This window comes from Pelophylax lessonae (assembly GCF_965119305.1).
Source record: "Pelophylax lessonae genome assembly, chromosome: 11".
Lineage (NCBI taxonomy): Eukaryota > Metazoa > Chordata > Amphibia > Anura > Ranidae > Pelophylax > Pelophylax lessonae.
This window is the reverse complement of record NC_138778.1, coordinates 195,333,234-195,354,215: the sequence shown is the minus strand read 5'-3', so window position 1 is coordinate 195,354,215 and position 20,982 is coordinate 195,333,234. Positions and strand designations below refer to the sequence as shown.

At 47.2% G+C, this 20,982-nt stretch overlaps 1 protein-coding gene across 1 annotated transcript in view; it reads left to right on the top strand.

Annotated features, from left to right (window-relative positions):
• The first annotated feature begins 2,278 nt into the window (after positions 1-2,278).
• SYCP2 (synaptonemal complex protein 2) overlaps positions 2,279-20,982 on the top strand; it is a 372,455-nt gene continuing 353,751 nt past the window's right edge. The window contains exons 1-2 of the mRNA XM_082271514.1: positions 2,279-2,321; positions 2,400-2,531. Of these exons, the coding sequence (XP_082127640.1) occupies positions 2,301-2,321; positions 2,400-2,531 (153 nt within the window). The 5' untranslated portion in view covers positions 2,279-2,300. The remainder of the gene's footprint in view (positions 2,322-2,399; positions 2,532-20,982) is intronic.

Below are 20,982 nucleotides of genomic sequence, written 5' to 3'. Positions count from 1 at the left end.
GTTTTATTCAAACCTGTTTACTGTGCCCAGAAAAGAAGGCGAAGTGCGTTCAATTCTGGACTTCTGAATCGCTTTGTGCGGGTGCAGAGGTTTCGCATGGAATCCATTCGAACGGTAGTGGCGTCACTACATCGGGGAGACTTTTTGGCCTCCATAGATATCAAATCAAGGATGATATCTACACATCCCTATCTACGTTGGTCACCAGCGGTTCCTTCGTTTTGCCATAGCAAAAGAACATTATCAATTTGTGGCGTTACCCTTTGGTCTCACCTCCGCTCCCAGGGTGTTTACTCAAGTATTGGCCCCGGTGTTGGCTTTGTTGCACCAACGGGGGATTGTGGTACTGGGGTATCTGGATGATCTTCTATTGAGAGCAGACTCTCATTAAGCCCTGAGGAGTCCCTGTCAGCTCCCTGCAGGAGTTCGGGTGGAACATCAATTTTAAGAAGTCCGCCCTGATACTTTCCTTGAGACTGGATTATCTGTGCCTGACTCTGAGCTCAGCTTTGGCAAGGGTCTTTCTCCCCCTGGACAAGCTGCAAAAGTTGCAGAGGGCGATACGGTTGTTGTTGGCAAACAATCTGTCCTCTCTGCGGACTTGCGTGCGGGCCTTGGATCCTTCGAGGCAGTTCCGTTTGCTCAGTTCCATACCAGACCTTTGCAAAGGGAGATTCTTTTCAAATGGAACAAGGATCCAAAGTCCTTGGACACTTTGATTCGGTTGAGCCACAACACAAGATCTCCTCATTTTGGTGGCTTTATTCTCCAGCACTATGCCAGGGCAAGTCCTTTATCCAGTTGTTTTGGACGGTGGTAACCACAGATGCCAGACTGTCGGGCTGGGGCAAGGTGCTGGGGAACCTGGACAGTAGAAGAGTCCAAACTGCCGAAAAATTTTTGGAGCTCAGAGCAAAAAGCTTTGTCTGAGCCACTGGACGACTCGTCTGCAAGATTGTCCGGTTTGGATTCAATCGGACAATGCCACTGCTGTGGCTTACATCAATCACCAGGGGGGCTCCAAGAGTGTCTTGGTGGCCAGAGAGGTGGCGGAGATTCTGGCTTGGGTGGAAAATTTGTTCCAGCCCTCTCTGCTGTGCACATCCCAGGTAAGGGAAACTGGCAAGCGGATTACCTGAGTCGTCAGGTGTTAGATCAAGGGGAGTGGTCCCTACACCCGGAGGTGTTTCATCTCCTGTGTGTTCGGTGGGGGATGCCTGAGGTCGATCTGTTTGCTTCTTGTCTCAACAAGAAGGTGCAGAAGTTCATAGCCAGGTCTCGAGATCCTCTGACGCTGGTGGCTCCTTCAGGTCAGTATCGGCGTATTTATCTCTTTCCTCCGTTGAAACTTCTGTAGAGGCTTCTATGCAGGATAGAGGTGGAAAAGATTCCGGTCATTCTGGTGGCTCCAGACTGGCCTTGTCGGTCTTAGTACGCAGACCTAGTAAGGTTGGACGCCGATGCTCCTTGGAGACTTCCTCTCAGGGAAGATCTGTTGTCTCAAGGTCCGATCTAAAGAAGATATGGAGCTGCATGTGTCGATGAACTATAGAGAAAACTGGATTTTTGTACTTACCGTAAAATCCTTTTCTCTGAAGTTCATTGACAGACCCAGCACCCGCCCCTCTATGTTTTTTTTTTTTTTTGTCTTCAAAACACTGCTTGCAACAAAACTGGCTGCTGTAGCAGAGTGTGTGGGGTTATGCCTGCAGGGACAGCCCCCATAGGCGTGGTAAAGCTTTTTCCTGCCTAGTGTCCTATTCCTGATTGGATGAGCATAACCCAATGGTCTAAAGAAGATGTGGAACTGCGTCGATGAACTTCAGAGAAAAGGATTTTACGGTAAGAACAAAAATCCAGTTTTTATAGGTCACATTAAAGGTGGAAAATGTTCGGAAATTATTTCTTTGTCTCATTTTTTTACATCACAGAAACCTGCAATTTTAACAGGGGTGTGTAGACTACATTCTTAAGCAGCCTATAAATAAATTGATTTATGGTGTTGATCCGGCATTGATAGCATATAAAAAAATCTGACATGCTGGTTGTATCCAAGTTGATTGATAGATCGACTTGACTACAATCTGCCTGCTCATACATGAATCGAATCTTGGTTGGTCCCTGCTGAACCGGCTGAACTTCGATTCATATATGGATGGCTTTAGACTAGGAATGTGGGGATAGAAACTCTCCACACAAACACATATGTTATAGTGGAGTTTTCCATTTAATAGCAATATTGTTTGTCACAAAATCATTATTTTATCCTAACAGATTATATTCTTGCACACCGAGGAATCATGATTAAAGAAGATAAGCAGGTAAGTATTATATCATAATTGTTCAGAATTGTAGTAGCTAGCAACAAATAATCACTACAATACTCTTTCTCTTTTTAGTTAGAGGCACACATTGACCATGCTTTAAGAAGATATGAGTTTCAGCGCCTAGAAGGATTTCAACAGAAGGAACCCAGTTCCCAAAAATGTACCAAGGAATTTCTTAAGAAACTTGACTTACTTTTTTGCAGGGTAATACTACTTATGTGTTATTGACCTTGAGCACATCTGGTATGTCAGCTGATGGTGCATGTTAGCAAAGTGTTTAGCCAGGGGTAGATTGGAAGTTTAATCTCTTTGTTACCGAGATATTTCACTATTTGCCCCCCCCCCCATCATCTCACTATCAGCACATTCATTTTAATGTGTTATAAATGAGGGTACTGCTAACAAAAAAAAATAATTTCTCAGTAACAAGAAGATCAACAGTTGTAGCCCTGGGATAATCCTGTTTGGTAAAAATACAAATTTGATGCAAATTTTAAAGGAAACGTGTGTTGAGAGAAATGCAGAGGAGGATGCCATTGCTGACCTTCTGAGAATGCTAATTGTCTGGCTATCTCTGGCTATAATACCCCACCCTCCTCTACCCCAGTTGCCTACATCCCGAGGCACCAGCCATCTACAAGGTTTACTACCTTTTTTTTTTTTTAAACAGAGATTTTTTATTGAAAAAAAAACTAGCATGTTACAAATAAAAAGCCAAACTTAACATTAACATCCGTAACTGTGCAATCAGAGAGAAGAACAAAGTGCAGAGACAGAGAACAATACAGTCCGTGCATTCCAACAGATAACATTACGTAAGCAAAGGAGTGTAGAGGCAACCATTAGTCACACGTGTCCGAGTTCTGGAGCCATCGGTCCCAAATCTTATTATATTTGGCGGCACATCCCCGGTTCTTATACATTATTTTGTGACACGGGAGGACAGAATTAACTTCCTTCAGCCATATTTGAAAGTCAGGAGGGCTTTCCCGCATCCATTGCCTAGCTACCAGTTTCCTGGCAGTAAAAAGTGTGACTTGTAGAAAGGTTTTCCTGAATTTATCCATGTCTTCCTCCGGGTATATACCCAGCAAGCATCCAACTGAAGAGGAGACCCCATAGTGTTGTGCAGGAAGGACACAATTTGTTGCCAATAACCCTGGACACGGGGACAGTGCCAGAGTAAGGGAAAGAGTGTAACTGGGGACGAACGGCACAGGGGGCATTCCTGAGAGAGACCAGGTCGGTAGCGTGCCAGTCTGATAGGGGTGAGGTAGGTGCGGTGGATAATAAACAATTGGTTGAGACCATCAGATAATTTAGGGGATACCTTTTGACATGTCTCGAGGGCCTCACTCCAGTCCTCATCCTCAATGGCACCCAACTCCGGCTCCCAACTGGCTTTAACGGTGTACGCAATGGCGGTGGAGGAGGGAGAGTGCAGTTCAGAGTACAGGAGTGAAATCAGGTGTTGGAATTCAGTGCTCTTGATTATCTCCAGGACAGGAAGGAATTCTAATGGGGATATGTCCGTCTGGAATTGAGTCTGAAAAGCATGTCTAATCTGGTAGTTCCAAAATAACATATAGTCTGGGAGGGAGTGTGACACGCGAAGGTCATCAAAGGTGCGAAGAGCAGACCCCTGTAGAATGTGAGAAAGGTAGTATATACCTTTGCCACTCCACACGGCAGAGTCTGGTACCGAGCAGAACTCCGGAAGAGTCCCATTATGCCATAGAGGGGTAATGGTGTGTAGTGGGGGGGTATTGCATTTTATCCATGACAACTGCCCAAATTCGGCTGTATTGATACAGCATGGAGTCCGTGTTTCCCCTGACCGCAGGACCCCGAGTCCCCCGCAAGATAACCGACAAAGGATCATCAGTCAGGGGGGACCACTCGGGGCAAAGCAGCAGAAGAAAGCGGGCTCTGTCAATTTTGTCGAGGTTAAATAGCTTGGATAACTGGGCAGCCAGGTAGTATAAGTTGAAGTCCGGCAACGCCACGCCCCAGAGATTGGTAGGGTTTTGGAGTTTACATCAGGAGAGTTTGTGTCTACTATTGCCCCACACGAACGCCTTAAGGGGAGAATCCATTTGTTTGAAGTACTTTAGCGGTAAGTATATCGGGGAGTGCCAAAGAACATAGAGGATCTTAGGCAGGAGAACCATTTTTGTAAGGTTTTCCCTACCTATGACTCCCAAGGGTAACCTAGACCAGAGCTGGATCTTAGTTTTGATCAAAGTATAGAGAGGTTGGATATTATCCTGGATATAATCTCGAGGGCATGCCGTGACCCGGACTCCAAGGTATTTGAAAGTGGTTACACGCTGAAGGGGCCAAGCTGCCGGGGTTCCCGAAGGTACATGAGGGTCAATGGGTAAGACCTGGGACTTGTCCCAATTGATTTGCAACCCGGAATATGTGCCATAGGTTTCAATAAGAGAAAGGGCCGTCGTCAATGAGCCCTCAGAATCTGCCAGGTACAAAAGAGTATCGTCAGCTTACATGCTGATCTTCTCGATCAGAGGTCCCATACAGAGGCCATGTATAGCCGGGTGGGCCCTAATGGCAATAGCCAGTGGTTCAGCCGCCAGGGCATAGAGCAGGGGGAAAAGTGGGCACCCCTGCCTAGTGCCCCTGGCGAGTGGAAACCCTGTAGAGGACCACCCATAAACGAGCACCTTAGCCTCCGGTGCTCTATATAGCAGCTGCACCCAGTTAAAGAGGTTGTAAACCCCTTTTGTTTACATTTACCTATAGGCAAGCCTACATTAAGGCTTACCTATAGGTGCTATAAATATCTCCTAAACTTGCACCGTTTAGGAGATATTTACAGTGCATGCAGCCGAGGAAGGATCATGCGCATGCACTCTGCTGTTCCTTCAGATCCCAGTGCCATGAACGGCGGCACATGCGCGGGAGTGATGTAATCGCGCCCCCGGCCAATCAGATGGCCGGAGGACGAGATCCAGGACGGTCGGACATGTTGGCCGTCCTGTCGGCACTGAGGGGACTTCGTTTTTAGGTAAGTACTTCATAATGAGCTAGTAAAGCTTATTATGCCTTTGTCTTTACAGGTTTTTTTTCCCCACATTTTTTAAACGCGTTTATTTCCTCTTTATTAAAATTGGGTTTAATGCCAAAGCGATCAAGGCATTCCCACAAGAAACCCCAGTCAACGGAGTCTAAAGCTTTGGCCGTGTCCAGTGTCACCACCACCCTCTCACCGCTGTTCTCATGTGTGGCTTGAAGGTTCATAAATAGCCTACGAAGGTTAAATGAGGTGTTCCTGTCTGGCATGAAACCGGATTGATCTTCATGAATTAGGGACAAAATTACCTTATTCAATCGGATAGAAAGGATTTTGGCCAGGATTTTAACATCCACCTGCAGAAGGGAGATGGGGCGATATGATTCCGGGCACTGGGGGTCTTTACCGGGCTTCGGGATCAGTACTATCAAGGCCTCCCGCATGGACGGGGGCAAGGTGAAATCCTCAAACATGGTATTGAATAGGGCAAGGAGCTTCGGTAGAAGAAACTCAGAGTAGTGGGCGTAAAATTCAATTGGGAGACTGTCAGTGCCTGGGGATATCGATCTAGGGAACCTGGACACAGCCTCTGCTATTTCCTCCTACGTGAGGGGTGCCTCCAGGAGTAGCACTCGTTCCTCTGTTAGGGAATTCTACAGTGTCTAGGAACAATTGCATGGCAGTACGGTCAGTGGGGGCTCTAGAAGAATGAAGTTGACTAAAATAGGATCGGTCTGTCCTCGTAGTGCACCAGGTAAGTTAACAGCCTCCCTGCCCTTTCCCCATATTCAAAAATTCTCTGCTTCTGAAGAAATAATCTAGACTTGGCCTTTTCGTATTCTATCGGGGAGACCAACCGCAACAGCAGCTGGATTCGAGCGGCATTTGCCTGTGAGGGGTCCCTCAGATAGTCACTCTCCGCTGCCTGGAGATCGGCCACCGCCCGAGACTGTGCCTCCACAGAGTTGGCCTAAATTGTTTGATGCAGGAAATCATAGAGGACCTGGCATGTAATTTAAACGCCTCCCACACCGCAATTGGGGAGGCTGTCCCCCTCATTGTCAGAGAAGAACTGGGCCCAACATGCATCCAGAAAGGCCTCCTCAGGCAGTAAAGTTAGCCACAATGGATTGAGGCGCCAAGCCGGAGGCGGTTTGTCATGGTGAACTCTTATTGTCGCCCAATAGGGACTTTGATCAGACAGAGATCGTAGGGAGAAACCCACCGACACCAGCCTGGGGGTCAAAGCCCGGGAGACCGAAATCAAATCTATACGGGACATGGTATGATGTGTTGATAAAAAAAAAAACAGGAGTATGCCCGCTGCTGGGGAAATTTGGTCCTCCATGTGTCCACCAACCCCACGTTCTCCAGTAGGCAGGCGAATCGGTACACGTCGTAGGCTGCGGAGCCAGGGGGTTGGGTTGCAGTCTGTCTAGGGTGGGGTTGAGCACACTATTAAAATCCCCCAGCCAGATCGCCAGCAGATTCGGAAAATGGGACATGTAAGTGAGGCCCTCAGAGATTATTGACATAGAGAAAGGGGGGGGGGTACATAAAATGCCAGTATCAATAAGGGTTCCCCAAAGACCTGTACCTGCAAAAATATGAATCTGCCCTGGGGGTCCACCCGAGATCCCCGGAGCTGAAAATGCACTGATTTGGCCACCAGTATCGCCACTCCCCTGGAGTGGGAGGTGTATGTGGAGTGGTATGTCCAACCAACCTAAGGACGTTTAAGTGATAAATGCATATGGCCATCCAGATGAGTTTCCACCAATATTAAAATATCCACCCCGCTGTTTTTTAAGGAAGGCAAACGCTGCAGAGCGTTTAAGTTTGTCACGGAGGCCCCTGACATTCCATGTCATCAGTTTCAAAGTGGCCATCTAACTAAGAGAGAGGGTTAAGACTGCAACAGCTCCAGGATCTCAGGCATCACCCTACAGCATAACACCCATATCAATAGTAGAATAGCGAGTTCAACATTGAAAATTACATAATGAACCACATTGCACCGTCTCTGCACAAAGAAAAATAAAAAATAAAATTGGTCTTACAATATATCGGAAATAGCACAGTCCCGGAAACAGTATCCCCCCACTCCGTCCTGCACCAACCCCAACATGTGCGGGCATTGAGTCCCAAAAAAACACAAACTAAGGTCCTCAAGTAGCAAAGTTGTAAGAAAAAGAGGGAGACTCTGTCATCCAAAAACAGGGGCAACACTGCAACTGCAACGGTGAAAAATCTGTAGGGAAGAGCAGCAAGCCTCAAACAAAAAGGAGAAAGAAAAAAAGAAAAGAAACATGGGGACCAGGCACCTGAGCCACGCAGATGCAGGGGGCGAAAAACCGCTGGGCGCATATTGGGCTGTGAACGTAGCCCTGGTAGTAGAGCAGGTCAGGATGGAGCCGGTACCCTCCGTCAGAGTGTAAACAGGACAAGTCTCCACACCGGATTGGAGAGTGTGTTAGGATGGGGGCAGCAGCACAGTCCAGCAAGTGCAGTATCCCTCCACCTGTCCCCAAGAAGCAGTCACATATGCACTCACAGTTTGCAGAGGGACAGAGGGGGGAGGAGGAGGGGAGTCACTAGAGGGCAAGCCAACATCTTAAAGCACTGGTGAGAGGATGAACAGGGGGGGGTGAGAAGGAAACAGCAGCATAAGAGGGGATAAGGGGGCCAGCAGACATCTCTCCACGGGTTTCGAGGTGCTCCAGCCAGGAGATAGCTGCCTCAGGGTCATCAAAAAAGTGAACATGGTCCACACCTTCCACGCGAAGTCGAGCAGGGTACATCATGGCATATTTGAGATGCTTGACCCGAAGCCTCCGCTTAACCTCCAAGAAGCCCTTGCGTCGTTTTTGTACATCTGCCGAGAAATCAGGGAATATGGCCACTCTCTCGTTTCCTATTGGGATATTCCCCTTCTCTCTGGCCAAGCGGAGGATGGTGTCCCTGTCCCGGTAGTTGAGGAGCTTTGTTATGAATGTGCGCGGTGGGGCACCTTGTGGTGGCGGGCAACCCGACAAACGGTGTGCCCGTTACGCCACAAACGTGGGCGAAAGAGACTCCCTGACAAAAGTTTGAATTAGGAGCTGCTCCAAACAGAGGAGTCAGAGCCCTCCACCCCCTCAGGAAGACCTATGAAGCGCAGATTGCAGCGGTGCAATCTATTTTCCATGTCATCCTGCTTTTGCATGATTTGTGTGACCTGCAGTTGGAGCTGGTCAGTGGAATGCTGAATGGGGGGGGGGGGGGGGAATCCTCCATGCTGCTGATCCTTTTCTCAGCCTCAGACACTCGATCTCACAGCTTCCGCATGTCCTGCCTGATCAGAGAGATATCAACTTTCACCTCATCAATTTTTGAGGTGAGCGTAGCTTGACAGGCAGATATGGCTTCCAGGACTGTGGCTATGTCAGCTCCCGCCGCCACTCCGGCGTCTTTGTGCAGCTCGGCACCATCTTAGGAGGAGGCCTCTCTGTCTTGGCGGCGGAATTTATCTAGCTTGGTCGGCCGCCTCCGATGTTTTTTTAGGCAGCGACATGGCGAGGCAGGTGCCGGGGTGCCCTGGGAAGCAGCGGGTCTCAGTAGAAGATCGTGGGGAGACAGTATGGGTGATTAAGGATGAGGTTCCGATGGAGCTCCAGCTACTCACGTCCTATCTCATGCTGCTCCAGGCCACGCCCCAAGGTTTACTTCCTTTAGAGAAAATGTCTGTATTATTATTATTATATCTATGACATGTATGTGTATAGTGCCGACAATTTACGCAGCACTTTTACATCTATATTGTAAATTCACAGCGGTCCCTGCCCACAAGGAGCTTACAAACTAAGGTCCCTAAGGCTGGCCATACACAGTTCAAATAACAGCCAGTTCAGCAGGAACCGGCAGAGATTTAACCGGTTGCCGACCGCCACACGACTATATACTGCGGCGGTCAGCCCCGGCCAGGCAGAGTGACGTATCGGTACGTCACTCGCCTGTCACTGACTTGCGAGCCTATCGCGGGCGGGCGCGCGCCCGCCGAGGCGCGCGCCCGCCGCGGCTCGTTCACAGACAAGTCAGTGCGTGTGACCGGCGGACTCGATGTCCGCCGGTCACACTGCGATCGCTGCTGTGAAGGGAGAAAGACAGAGCGGCTTGTGTAAACAAGCTGCCTGTCAGTTCTCCCTGTGTAAAAGTGAAGATCTGTCCGTTCTACTATGTAGAACGGTTGATCTTTGCTTTTACACCAATAGGAATATCCCTACACAGTAGAAAGCACGCCCCTAGGACACACTTAACCCCTCCCTGTCCAATAAAGTTAACCCCTTCCCTGCCAGTGTCATTTTTGCAGTAACAGTGCATATGTATAGCACTGATTACTGCAGTAATGTCACTGGTACCCCCAAAAGTGTCAAAAATGTCAGTCAAGGGTCCGATCTGTCCGCCGCAATGTCGCAGTACCGAAAAAAAAATCGCAGATCGCCGCCATTACGCGTTAAAAAAAAAAACACCAAAAATGACAAAAATCTTTCCCTTTGTTAGTAAACGCGATAACTTTTGCGCAAACCAATCAAAATACGCTTTTTGCGATTTTTTTTACCAAACATAGGTAGCATAAAACAAATTGGCCGAAAAATGTTAAAAAATTTTGATTTTTACTTTTTTTTTGGGGAATTTCATATAAAAAAATGTGAAAAATATTGTTATTTTTGCAAAATTTACGCTCTTTTTTTGTTTATAGCGCGTGATCAAAAAATCGCACAGGTGATCAAATACCACCAAAAGAAAGCTCTGTTTGTGGGAAAAAAAGGACGTCAAATTCGTTTAGGTACAGCGTCGCACGACCGCGCAATTGTCCGTTAAAGTCACGCAGTAAAAAATCGCAAAAAAACCCCTGGTCCTTTAGCAGCCAAATCCTCCGGGGCTTAAGTGGTTAAAGAGGAAGTAAACCCTCCTCTGCAACTTGTACCTATAGGTAAGCCTATGATAAGACTTACCTATAGGTAATGTAAATATCTCCTAAACATGTACCGTTTAGGAGATATTTACTTTGCATGCAGCCAGTGACATCACTGGCGCATTCTGAAGGAATGGCCACTCGTGCCGTTCCTTCAGAGCCCTGTGCCGCGAACGTCGCCTCCAGCCATTTAGATGGCCGGATGCCGCAAACCCGGAAGAAGGGCGACCGAACATGTCACCCAAGAGAGAGGTGAGCGGGCACTGCAGGGCTTCATTCTAAGGTAAGTATTTCATAATGACCTAGTATGCGATGCATACTAGCTCTTTATGTGTTTGTCTTTCAGGTGTTTTTTTTTTTTTTTTTTAATTCTGAGGTTTACAACCTCTTTAAACCGTTAATGGGCAGGCTAAATGTACTAAGTCGATCAATCAACTTGGGTACAACCAGCCTGCGGGAATCACTTGCGATTATCACTAGCGGATGCTATAGCCTCTAGTGATAAACACTGTCTTCTGCCGGGGGGTGGCTTGTCCCGCTGGGAGAAGACAATTGCTGATTGTCCTGTCAGCACGGTCTGTGTTGATGGGGGGATAATGCAAATTTCTTTCCTGCAACACGTGGTTGCAGGAAATAAATTTGCAGCTTGTATGGCCCGCCTAACTCACATTTATAAATACACATGATAGGGCCAATTTAGACAAAAGATAATTAACCTACCAGCATGTCATGTATTGGCAATACAATAGACATCAATGGACTGTCTTTTGGAAGTCTCTGGACTTTGAAGCCAGCCCTTTGAAACTCTATGGGGATCTACTGCACAAGCATGACCATGACAGAGTATATTTTCATGGAAGTATGTAAACATTGTGCTGTGTGCAGGATGAAGGTAGGCCTCCCAGTATTAATGAGGATGTGGAGACTTTGCTCCTTGCACAGATAGAGAGGGCTGCAAGGGCTTAGACAATAGATAATAATGGGGGATTTTAACTACCCAGACATTGACTGGAGTAATGGCACTGCTGGAACAGTTAAATTGCAAAAATGTATAAACCTATTACAAGACAATTTTATGGTGCAGTTTATTGAGGCCCCCACTATAAATCATGCTCTGCTGGACCTGGTAATCTCAAATCATGCAGAGCTTATTACCAATATTCATATAAAAGAACATCTGGGTAGCAGTGACCATAATATGATTTCATTTAATGTTAGCTGTAAGCAACAAATCCATAGAAGAAATTTAAAAACACTTCACTTTAAGAGAGCAAATTTTCCAAGGATGAGGGCTGCTCTCCAAGACTTAGGCTGGCCATACACCATACAATTTTCTTATTCAATTTCCTTTAGATTTACCTTAAACTATGTAGTGCAAGGGCCTGCCCGACTGCATACAAATTGAAAGTGTTTAGGTATGACCCTATATTACATGGTTTTGGTAAATCTAAAGGAAAGTTGAACAAGAAAATTGTATAGTGTATGGCCAGCCTTAGACTGGGGTAAAATATTGGCATGGATACACAGAGAACAGAAATGGGAATTCTTCAAAAAACTGTATGTGAACTCACTGCAAAGTATATTCCCATGAGCAATACCATTTAAAAGGCTAAAAATAAAACCTATGTGGCTCAGGGCCAAAGTTAAATAAGATATACATAATAAGAAAAGTGCTTTTAAAAATTATAAAATGAAGGAACACTATTATTAATTGTTAAAAAAATGTAACAGAATATATAAAAAGGAAATCAAGGACACAAAAATTCAAAATGAAAGGCAGATTGCAAAAGATAGTAGGACAAACCCCCAAAAATTCTTCAAATGTATTCGTAGTAAAAAGGTTAGGTCTGAGCATGTAGGCTCTTTACAAAATAATCAGGAGTGGGTGACTGGGGACAAAGAGAAGGCAAATGTATTAAATTCTTTCTTCAGCTCTGTGTATACAACGGAGCATGGGGTAGCTCATGACCATAATGAGGAGGTATTGACACAGCCCCAAATGATCCACAATGGCTCAAAAGTGATATGGTCCAGAAATATTTAGACAGAATAAAGGTGGATAAAGCACCTGGACCAGATGGCATCCACCCATGCATCCTAAAAGAATTGAGCTCTGTTATTTCAAAGCCTTTGTTTTTAATTTTTAGGGACTCGTTAAGGACTGGAATAGTACCTCTGGATTGGTGTAGGGCCAATGTGGTGCCTTTATTTAAAAAGGGATCAAAGTCTTTGCTTTGACAAGTAACTATAGACCTGTTAGTTTAACTTCTATAGTCTGGATGATACTGGAGAGTTTACTAAAAGACCACATAGATGAGTTCTTGCTGAAAAAACATTATTTAAGCAATAGACAGCATGGATTGATGAAAGACAGAAATTGTCAAACAAACCTGATTTCTTTTTATGAGGAGGTAAGTAAAACTTTGGACAGAGGGGTGGCTATGGACGTAGTATACAGTACTTGGATTTTGCAAAAGCGTTTGACACAGTTCCCCACACACGGCTAATGTGTAAGGTAAAGTCTACAGGCTTGTAAAGATCAGTTTGTAAATGGATAGAAAATTGGCTAAAAGATAAAATTCAGAGTAGTGATTAATGATTCTTACTCTGAATGGTCTAAGGTTATCAGTGGTGTACCCCAGGGTTCAGTGTTGGGACCCTTACTTTTTAATATCTTTATAAATGATATAGGGTCTGGGATTAAAAGTACCATTTAAGTCTTTACAGATGACACCAAGCTTTACAGTGGAGTAACTTCCTTACAGGATGTCTCCAACTTGCAAGCTGACCTCAGTGCACTGTTTCAATGGGCAACTATGTGGCAAATGAGGTTTACTGTTGATACATGTAAAGTTATGCACTTGATGGCTAAGAATATGCATGCATCATACATACTGGGGGGGGGGGGGGGTATAACTGGGGGAATATATAGTGGAGAAAGATCTGGGTGTTCTGGTAAATCATAGGTTTAATAATAGCATGCAATGCCAAGCTGCGGTTTCCAAAGCAAACAAAGTCCTTTCTTGTATTAAGAGAGGTATGGACTCCAGAGAGAGAGATATCATTTTGCCCCTGTACAAATAATTAGTAAGACCTCATCTGGAATATGCAGTTCAGTTTTGGGCACCAGTTCTCAAAAAGAATAAATCAGAGAACTAGAGAAAGTGCAGAGAAGAGCAACCAAACTGATGAGGTATGGAGGAGCTCAGCTATGAGGAAAGATTAGAGGAACTGAATTTATTCTCTCTTAAGAGGAGATTAAGGGGGGATATGATCAATATGTACAAATACATAAAGGGTCTGTATAGTGAACTTGGTGTTGAGTTATTCACTTTAAGGTCATCACAGAGGACAAGGGGGCACTCTACGTCTAGAGGAAAAAGAGATTTAGTCTCCAAATACGGAAAGTTTTTTCACCGTAAGAGCTGTGAAAATGTGGAATAGACTCCCTCCAGAGGTGACTGGCTAGCTCAATAGATTGCTTTAAAAAAGGCCTGTATTCTTTCCTAGGTGTACATAATATAACTGGATATTAATATTTATAGGTAAAGTTGATCCAGAGAATATCTGATTGCCTCTCGGGGATCAGGAAGGAATTTTTCCCTTGCTGGAGCAAATTGGATCATGCTTTGCTGGTGGTTTTTCACCTTCCTCTGGATCAACTGCGGGTATAGGATGGTGTATGGTTGTGTTTTCTTTTTTATTGGTTGAGCTAGATGAACTTGTGTCTTTTTTTCAAACTGACTAACTATGTTACTATGTAATTATACATCTGGGAAGATAGGATGGGGACAAAATAGCTTACTTTGTAAGTTTATTTTTGTTTAATACTAAGTCACCGACATTGAGAAACCATGCAATAGGTGAAGTCAGAACTTGTGCTCTGCATATTTGTTCAAGGTCAGGAACTTAAAGTATTGAAAACTTCAAAATCAGCGTGATCAATGCTGTGACAAGGTTCTTTAGCACCCAAGGCAATAGGCCAGAGTGCACCTCCTCATGAGTTGTGAATCACTTGAGCAGCACACTTTGTGGGTCAAGCCCTTTTTACACCTTCTCCTGCTGAAGTGGCCAGGGCCAAGTTTGGGAACTTACTTTTTGAGAATTAAAAATAGCAGTCCTGCTCATAGCACTGATTTTTTTTTAAAGTACAATTCATCAAATAAGAAAAAAAATAGGTATTTGTTCTTAATTGCGCCACATCTAACATCTAAGCCTGCAGAAATATGAGCCATCCTGCCCTATTAGCAGTTCACCTGTGTAAATCTTATAGGGGGTTGGTCATATAAGGATGAGACAAGATGATGCATGAATGCTAAAAGCTCTGTAAAATTTTCCTGAATTTTTCAAGTGATTTCTCCCATGATTCTCCCATCATTGATTAGAAATTCATTTGTTTTTCCAAAAATTTCCAACATCCCGATTATTAAAATTTAATGTCCGCACAAAAATCGTCAGTTACTTCAGCCACTAATGATGCGAAATTCAAACGAAAATTCTTAGCATAGACTCGTTCCATTAATGGGGAGCCTACCAGATTCTTTTACGACTATTGTTAGCGCTGCTATCGATAGCTCTGCTATAGCCGCTAGCAATAATCAACTGCTGGGAGCAGGCAATCGCTCAGCAGGAGGAATTCCCCTGTCAGCACTGTCTGTGTTGATGTGGGAATTGTGCGAATTTCCTTCCTGCAACCTTAGTTACGATTTTCTAAAGAACATTTGTTCAGAATTTGACCTATGTATGGCCGGCTTAAGTATGCAGATATCAACTCCCAACTTTTCTACAGCTTTACTGATCTGTCTTTGGTTAGTTATTTACAATGCTTTAAAGTTAATGGGTCAACATTACAGCCATTCAAATAGCATTTTTAGCAGGGGGACAGCAATGGTAGCTCCTTTATCTTGTGAGAAGTATACTTTAACTTATAAAATTATTTACAGCAGTGTGGTAGATTGCTGTGAAGTTTCCCTGGACTTATCCACTCCTCACAACTGATATTGCCAATAAATACATGCTTCCATTGAAGAGGTGAAGGTCGGACTCCATGGAACAAACAAACATTTTAACTAGAGTCCAATTTAGTGCATACGTTAAAGAAAACCAGTTAGGATATTCACTAACCTGTAGAGTATGCTCTACCTAGTGTAATATGTATTTGTTCTTTCACGCTCCCCTTTGCCCAAAGGCTGGTCTGTGAAATCCTAGCTATATGCAAAATTAAAGGCTAAATATGGTTGCATCATCCTTGTTCTTATTCTGTGGCTGTGCAGCGATGGGCCCGTTCACACCGTGGTCAATAATAGGAGTAAGGGCCCTTTCACACAGGCTTTCTGATCAGGTCCGCCTGTCAGTTTTTCATGCGTACCTGATCGGATTACCCCATGCACCCCTATAGAGCAGCAGATGTCAGCGGTGACATGTCCGCTGACACCCGCTGCTGTCCGTAAAATCCAGATGGACAGTGACCCTATTTTCCATTCGTATGGAGGATAGGATTGGATGAAAAACAGACAGGCGGTTCGTTTTTCTCTTACGTCCTCTGACAGTCGCCGCCCACTCATACAGTCTTCACCAATGGGTATTGACCTCTTATCCATAGGAGTAAGCTAGGCATAAGACTTGTTAGAAACAAAGCAATTTACATAGACCCACCTGTAGGGGGCTGTCCCACTGGTCCAATACCCCCCTGCTATCAGCATTCCCAACTCAGTTTATCTTCTGCCTAGTTAGGAGTAAGATAGGCTATCCCTGTGCTGGGGCTACAGTCTCAGCCTTTCTTCTGTTTTATTACTTTTATTTTCTGCTAAGTGTTTTCTTTGCACTACTAGCTTTTTATTTGTTCCTGCGCTTAGTTAGTCGGATCTTCGGAAGACTACAGCGTTTGCGGAGCTGGGAATCGGACTGGTTGTCCTGGTGTCCCAGGACAGAGAACCTTATGGAATCCCAGCCCGCCATCGAGCGTTTAGCAGGCTATGAGTATGCCCTGGCCTCGCAAACAAACCTGTCCCTGTCCTCATAGACAAAAGCCCGCGAGGTGGCCACCTCGAGGTGGACGCCTCAACCGCGGTTCCGTGCGTTGCTATAGTCCTGTTTTGGCTGACGGCACCCCCGCCACCTGGGGTGGGAGGCTTCCCATCGCAGAGAGGCGCCCACGCCATCATGGTACGGTGAGTACATTCTGCGTGGGGCCTCTGTCTGGGGATGACAGTCTGCTGGTGTCTGTGCTCTCCCCGCATGTCTGTGTGTCTGGGGCTTGCATTCCTCCTGGTCCCTGCGGGGGCTCTACCGCGTCCAGGACGCTCTGTGGGGGGTTGTTAGGGTCCCTAAACCCTGTGGCACTATTAGTGTGTTTTTTACTGGGGTACAGACATGTGTGGGCGGCCCGCAGTGGTGAAAAACCGCGGGGCCGCCATTTTGTGTATGGGCGGCTGCTCTGGCTTCACTATGGGCACTTCAGCAGCCATTTTCTGTAGTAGTGTATCGCGCCCTTCGGGCGCCATCTTGTGTGTGGCGATTTGCTTTTATACATGTGTTCGGCGGCCATTTTCCCGGAGCCTCCCATTGATTCCTATGGGCAGCCATTTTTCTTTAGTCCGAGTCCTTCCTTTCCTCATGCAGAGAGATCGTCAGCAAGCATGGTAACACTCCTGGGGGTCTTTTATTGCTTTTTTTGGGGGATATCTCCTGGCTATCAGTTGTATTCCTACCTGTGGGGTATTTCAGTCTAGTCCCTATTGCGGTGCATTGTGGTGGGATCGCCGCTATTGCGATTTAAAGGGCCAGCACCATAAAAGCTTTTATGGAGTCCCAGGACAGCAAATTCTCCTCAGCCTTGGTGGATGATTCAGGTCTGAATCATCTGCGATTACTGCTGCACTTGCGACTTTAGCGTCCAAGGTGGATCTATTGATGTCTGAACGGGATTCTAGAAAAAGGCCTAGGCTTTCTCTCTCCTCTGATTCAGAGTCTGATATGGTTGCCATAGACAGTGTACCCCCTGAAGGTTCTCAGTCCTCTCACTTGGATTGGGAGGCGGGGGATGAGGAGGGGGACGGCCAGAGAACGTGCTGCTATGTCTGCGCTTATTACCGCTGATAAAGATACACTACATTTAGAGGATGAGCCCAACCCACCGGGTAAGCGGTCTTCCTTTGGGACCCGTAGAACCCAGAAGGCGGCACAGATGTTTCCTTGTCCCGCTGAGTTTCACGAAACGATGAACGAACAATGGCGCAATTTGAAGCGCAATTTTGTGGTACCAAAACATGTTTCAGCTCCGTTATCCCTTTGTGTCTCCTACGGATTCGTGCTGGTCCGTGGCCCCTAAAGTGGATCACACGGTGTCCAGATTGAACAAGGCCACTCTTATGCCCACGGAGGATTCTCCGGTGTTCAGGGACCCTACGGATAGGCGGATGGAATCTCTTGCTCACCACTCCTATATGGTGGCGGGTTCCTTGATGAAACCTATTTTCGCCTCAGTGATGGTCTCTCAGGCTGTGGTAGATTGGACCAAGGTGCTCAGAAGCATCCTTGTTGCTGATTCCGCCCCTCCTACTTCTTTGGAGATGGTGGGCCAGATTATTCAGGCTGTCCTGTACCTGTGTGACGCGGCCTTGGATGAGGCCCCTTTAGCCGCACGAATGTCTGCTGCCGCGGTGATAACCCTTCGTTTGGTGTGGCTGAAGAGCTGGTCGGCTGACCAGACTTCCAGGAAGACGGTGTCTGACATCCCTTATGCGGGGGAATCGCCTTTTTGGGGACTCCCTGGACGAATTGGTAAAAGTGGTCACTGGGGGCAAGAGCACTCTGCTGCCCCAGAATCCCAAGGGTACGTTTTTTCGCGGTAAGCGGGGCCCTTCCTTTAAACCAAATCAGGGGTCCTTTCGTGCTTTCAAGGCACAGGACAAGGGCAAACCCTTCAAAGGCCATGGCGGCCAAAGGAAGCAATGGGCGGGTAAATCAAAAGACGCCCAAGCTGGCGCGGCGGCCCAGTCCGCCTCGACCTGAAGGGACAACCTCACCCGTTCCAGGGGTGGGGGGACTTCTGCGCGGTTTTCTCGAACCTTGGCTGCTCCGGGTTCCGGACAGGTGGGTTCAGGAAATCATTCAATCAAGTTACAAGATCGAATTCCTTTCGCGGCCAGCGGACAGGTTCTTTCCCTCAAATCTTCATTTGACCCCACATCGTTTGCAAGATCTTCATCGGGCAGTTCAGGATCTTCTCGTCCAGGGGGTAATCATCCCGGTGCCACATCGGGACAGATTTCGGGGGTTTTACTCAAATCTGTTCACTGTGCCCAGAAAGGAGGGCAAGGTACATCCAATTCTGGACTTGAAAGCTCTGAACCGTTTTGTGCAGGTTCAAAAATTCCCCATGGAATCCCTCCGTTCAGTGGTAGCCTCCCTGAGCCCGGGAGATTTCCTGGCTTCCATTGACCTCAAGGATGCGTATTTACACATCCCCATCTGCGTGGGTCATCAGAGGTACCTCTGATTCGCTATCGCGGAGGAACACTATCAGTTTGTGGCGTTACCTTTAGGTCTCGCTTCGGCTCCAATGGTGTTTACCAAAGTGCTGGCTCCTGTTCTAGCCCTGTTACAGGCACAGGGAGTTGCGATCTTGGGATATCTGGACGATCTCCTGTTAAGGTCGAGTGCCAGTCAGAGCCTGTTACGCGATCTGTCAACTACGGTTCAGATGCTCCAGGAGTTCGGGTGGACCATCAACGTTCAGAAGTCGACTTTGTCTCCTTCTGTTCACCTCCCTTACTTGGGGATGGTCCTGTATTCCGCCCAAGCAAAAGTTTTTCTGCCGGAGGACAAGCTCCAGACTCTGCAGAACGAGGTCAGGTCCCTCAGGGACAGCGAATCCTCGTCACTCAGGACCTGCATGCGGTCCCTGGGATTGATGGTGTCAGCCTTCGAGGCGATACCGTTTGCACAGTTCCACACACGATCTCTCCAAGCGGAGATCCTAGCCAGGTGGGACAGGCTTCCTCAATCCTTGGAAAGGAGGATATCTTTGAGTCGCCAAGCCAGAGAGGATCTTCTGTGGTGGCTCTAGTCTCCGGCTGTGACGGAGAAGTCCTTCCGGCCGTTGTTGTGGACGGTGATCACCACGGATGCCAGCCTATCGGGCTGGGGTGGCGTTCTGGGCACTGTCTGCCCAGGGCACTTGGTCGGAGGAGGAATCCTCCCTTACGATAAACATCTTGGAACTGCGAGCGATCAGATTGTGCTTGCTCCGTTGGTCGGATCATCTTCGGGGCCGCCCTGTGTGGGTGCAGACGGACAACGCCACTGCGGTGGCTTACATCAATCACCAAGGGGGCACCAGGAGTGCCCGGGCGGCCCAGGAAGTGACCAAGATTCTGTTTTGGGCCGAGACACACGTCCCAGCGATTTCGGCAGTTCACATTCCGTAATTAGCAGGCCGATTATCTGAGCCGCCAGACCCTGGACCAGGGGGAATGGTCCCTACACCCGGAGGTGTTTCAGATGCTGTGTGCGCGATGGGGATCCCCGGATGTGGATCTGTTCGCATCCCGGCTAAACAAAAAGGTAGGAAGGTTCGTGGCAAGAACGTGCGATCCTCTGGCAGACGCCTCGGATGCGCTGGTGGTGCCTTGGATTCAGTATCGACTGATTTATGCCTTCCCCCCGATTCAGTTGTTGTCCAGGTTCCTTCGCAGGTTGGTCTCGGAACCAAAGTTGGTGATTCTGGTGGCCCCGGACTGGCCGCGTCAGTCTTGGTACGCGGACATCATACAACTGGTCGTCGAGCCTCCCTGGCGGCTCCCGTTACGGGACGATCTGCTGTCTCAGGGGCCGATCTTCCATCCTGCTTTACGGTCGCTGGCTTTAACGGCGTGGCTGTTGAAAGCCAGGTCCTGAGAGATCGGGGTCTCTCGTCGGCGGTCATTCCTACCCTGCTTAAGGCTAGGAAGGCCTCGTCTGGTAAGATCTATTACCATACCTGGAAGGCTTATTTTGCCTGGTGTGAATCCAGGGGCATCCATCCTCGCTCCTTTTCGGTGGCAAGGGTGATGGCCTTCCTGCAAACTGGTGTGGACCAGCGTCTTGCGCTGACCACGATTAAGGGTCAGTTGTCTGCACTGGCAATCCTTTTCCAGCGCCCCTTGGCGTGAAACTCTTTGGTACGCACCTTCATTCAAGGGGTGCGTCATTTGGCTCCTCCTAGGAGAGCGCCTTTACCTCCTTGGGACTTGACTTTGGTCCTGTCCGTTTTGCAACGTCCTCCCTTTGAGAGCATCCGGGAGATTCCTCTGCCTGTGCTATCTCGGAAGGTTGCCTTCCTGGTGGCGATCACATCTGCCCGCAGAGTGTCGGAGTTGGCGGCCCTGTCATGCCGCTCCCCTTACCTGGTTGTTTATAGGGATAAGGTGGTCTTGCGACCTAACCAAGCTTTCCTTCCTAAGGTGGTTTCAGATTTTCACCTGAATGAGGATATTGTCTTGCCTTCGCTGTGTGTGAATCCTAAGCATCCTAAGGAGTTTGCCTTGCATTCCTTGGATGTAGCCTGGGAAATCAGGGTGTACCTGTCTACTGAATCCTTCAGAAAGTCGGATTCCCTTTTTGTCCTTCCCGAGGGACCTCGGAAGGGTATGGCTGCGCTTGCGGCAACCATTTCAAAATGGATC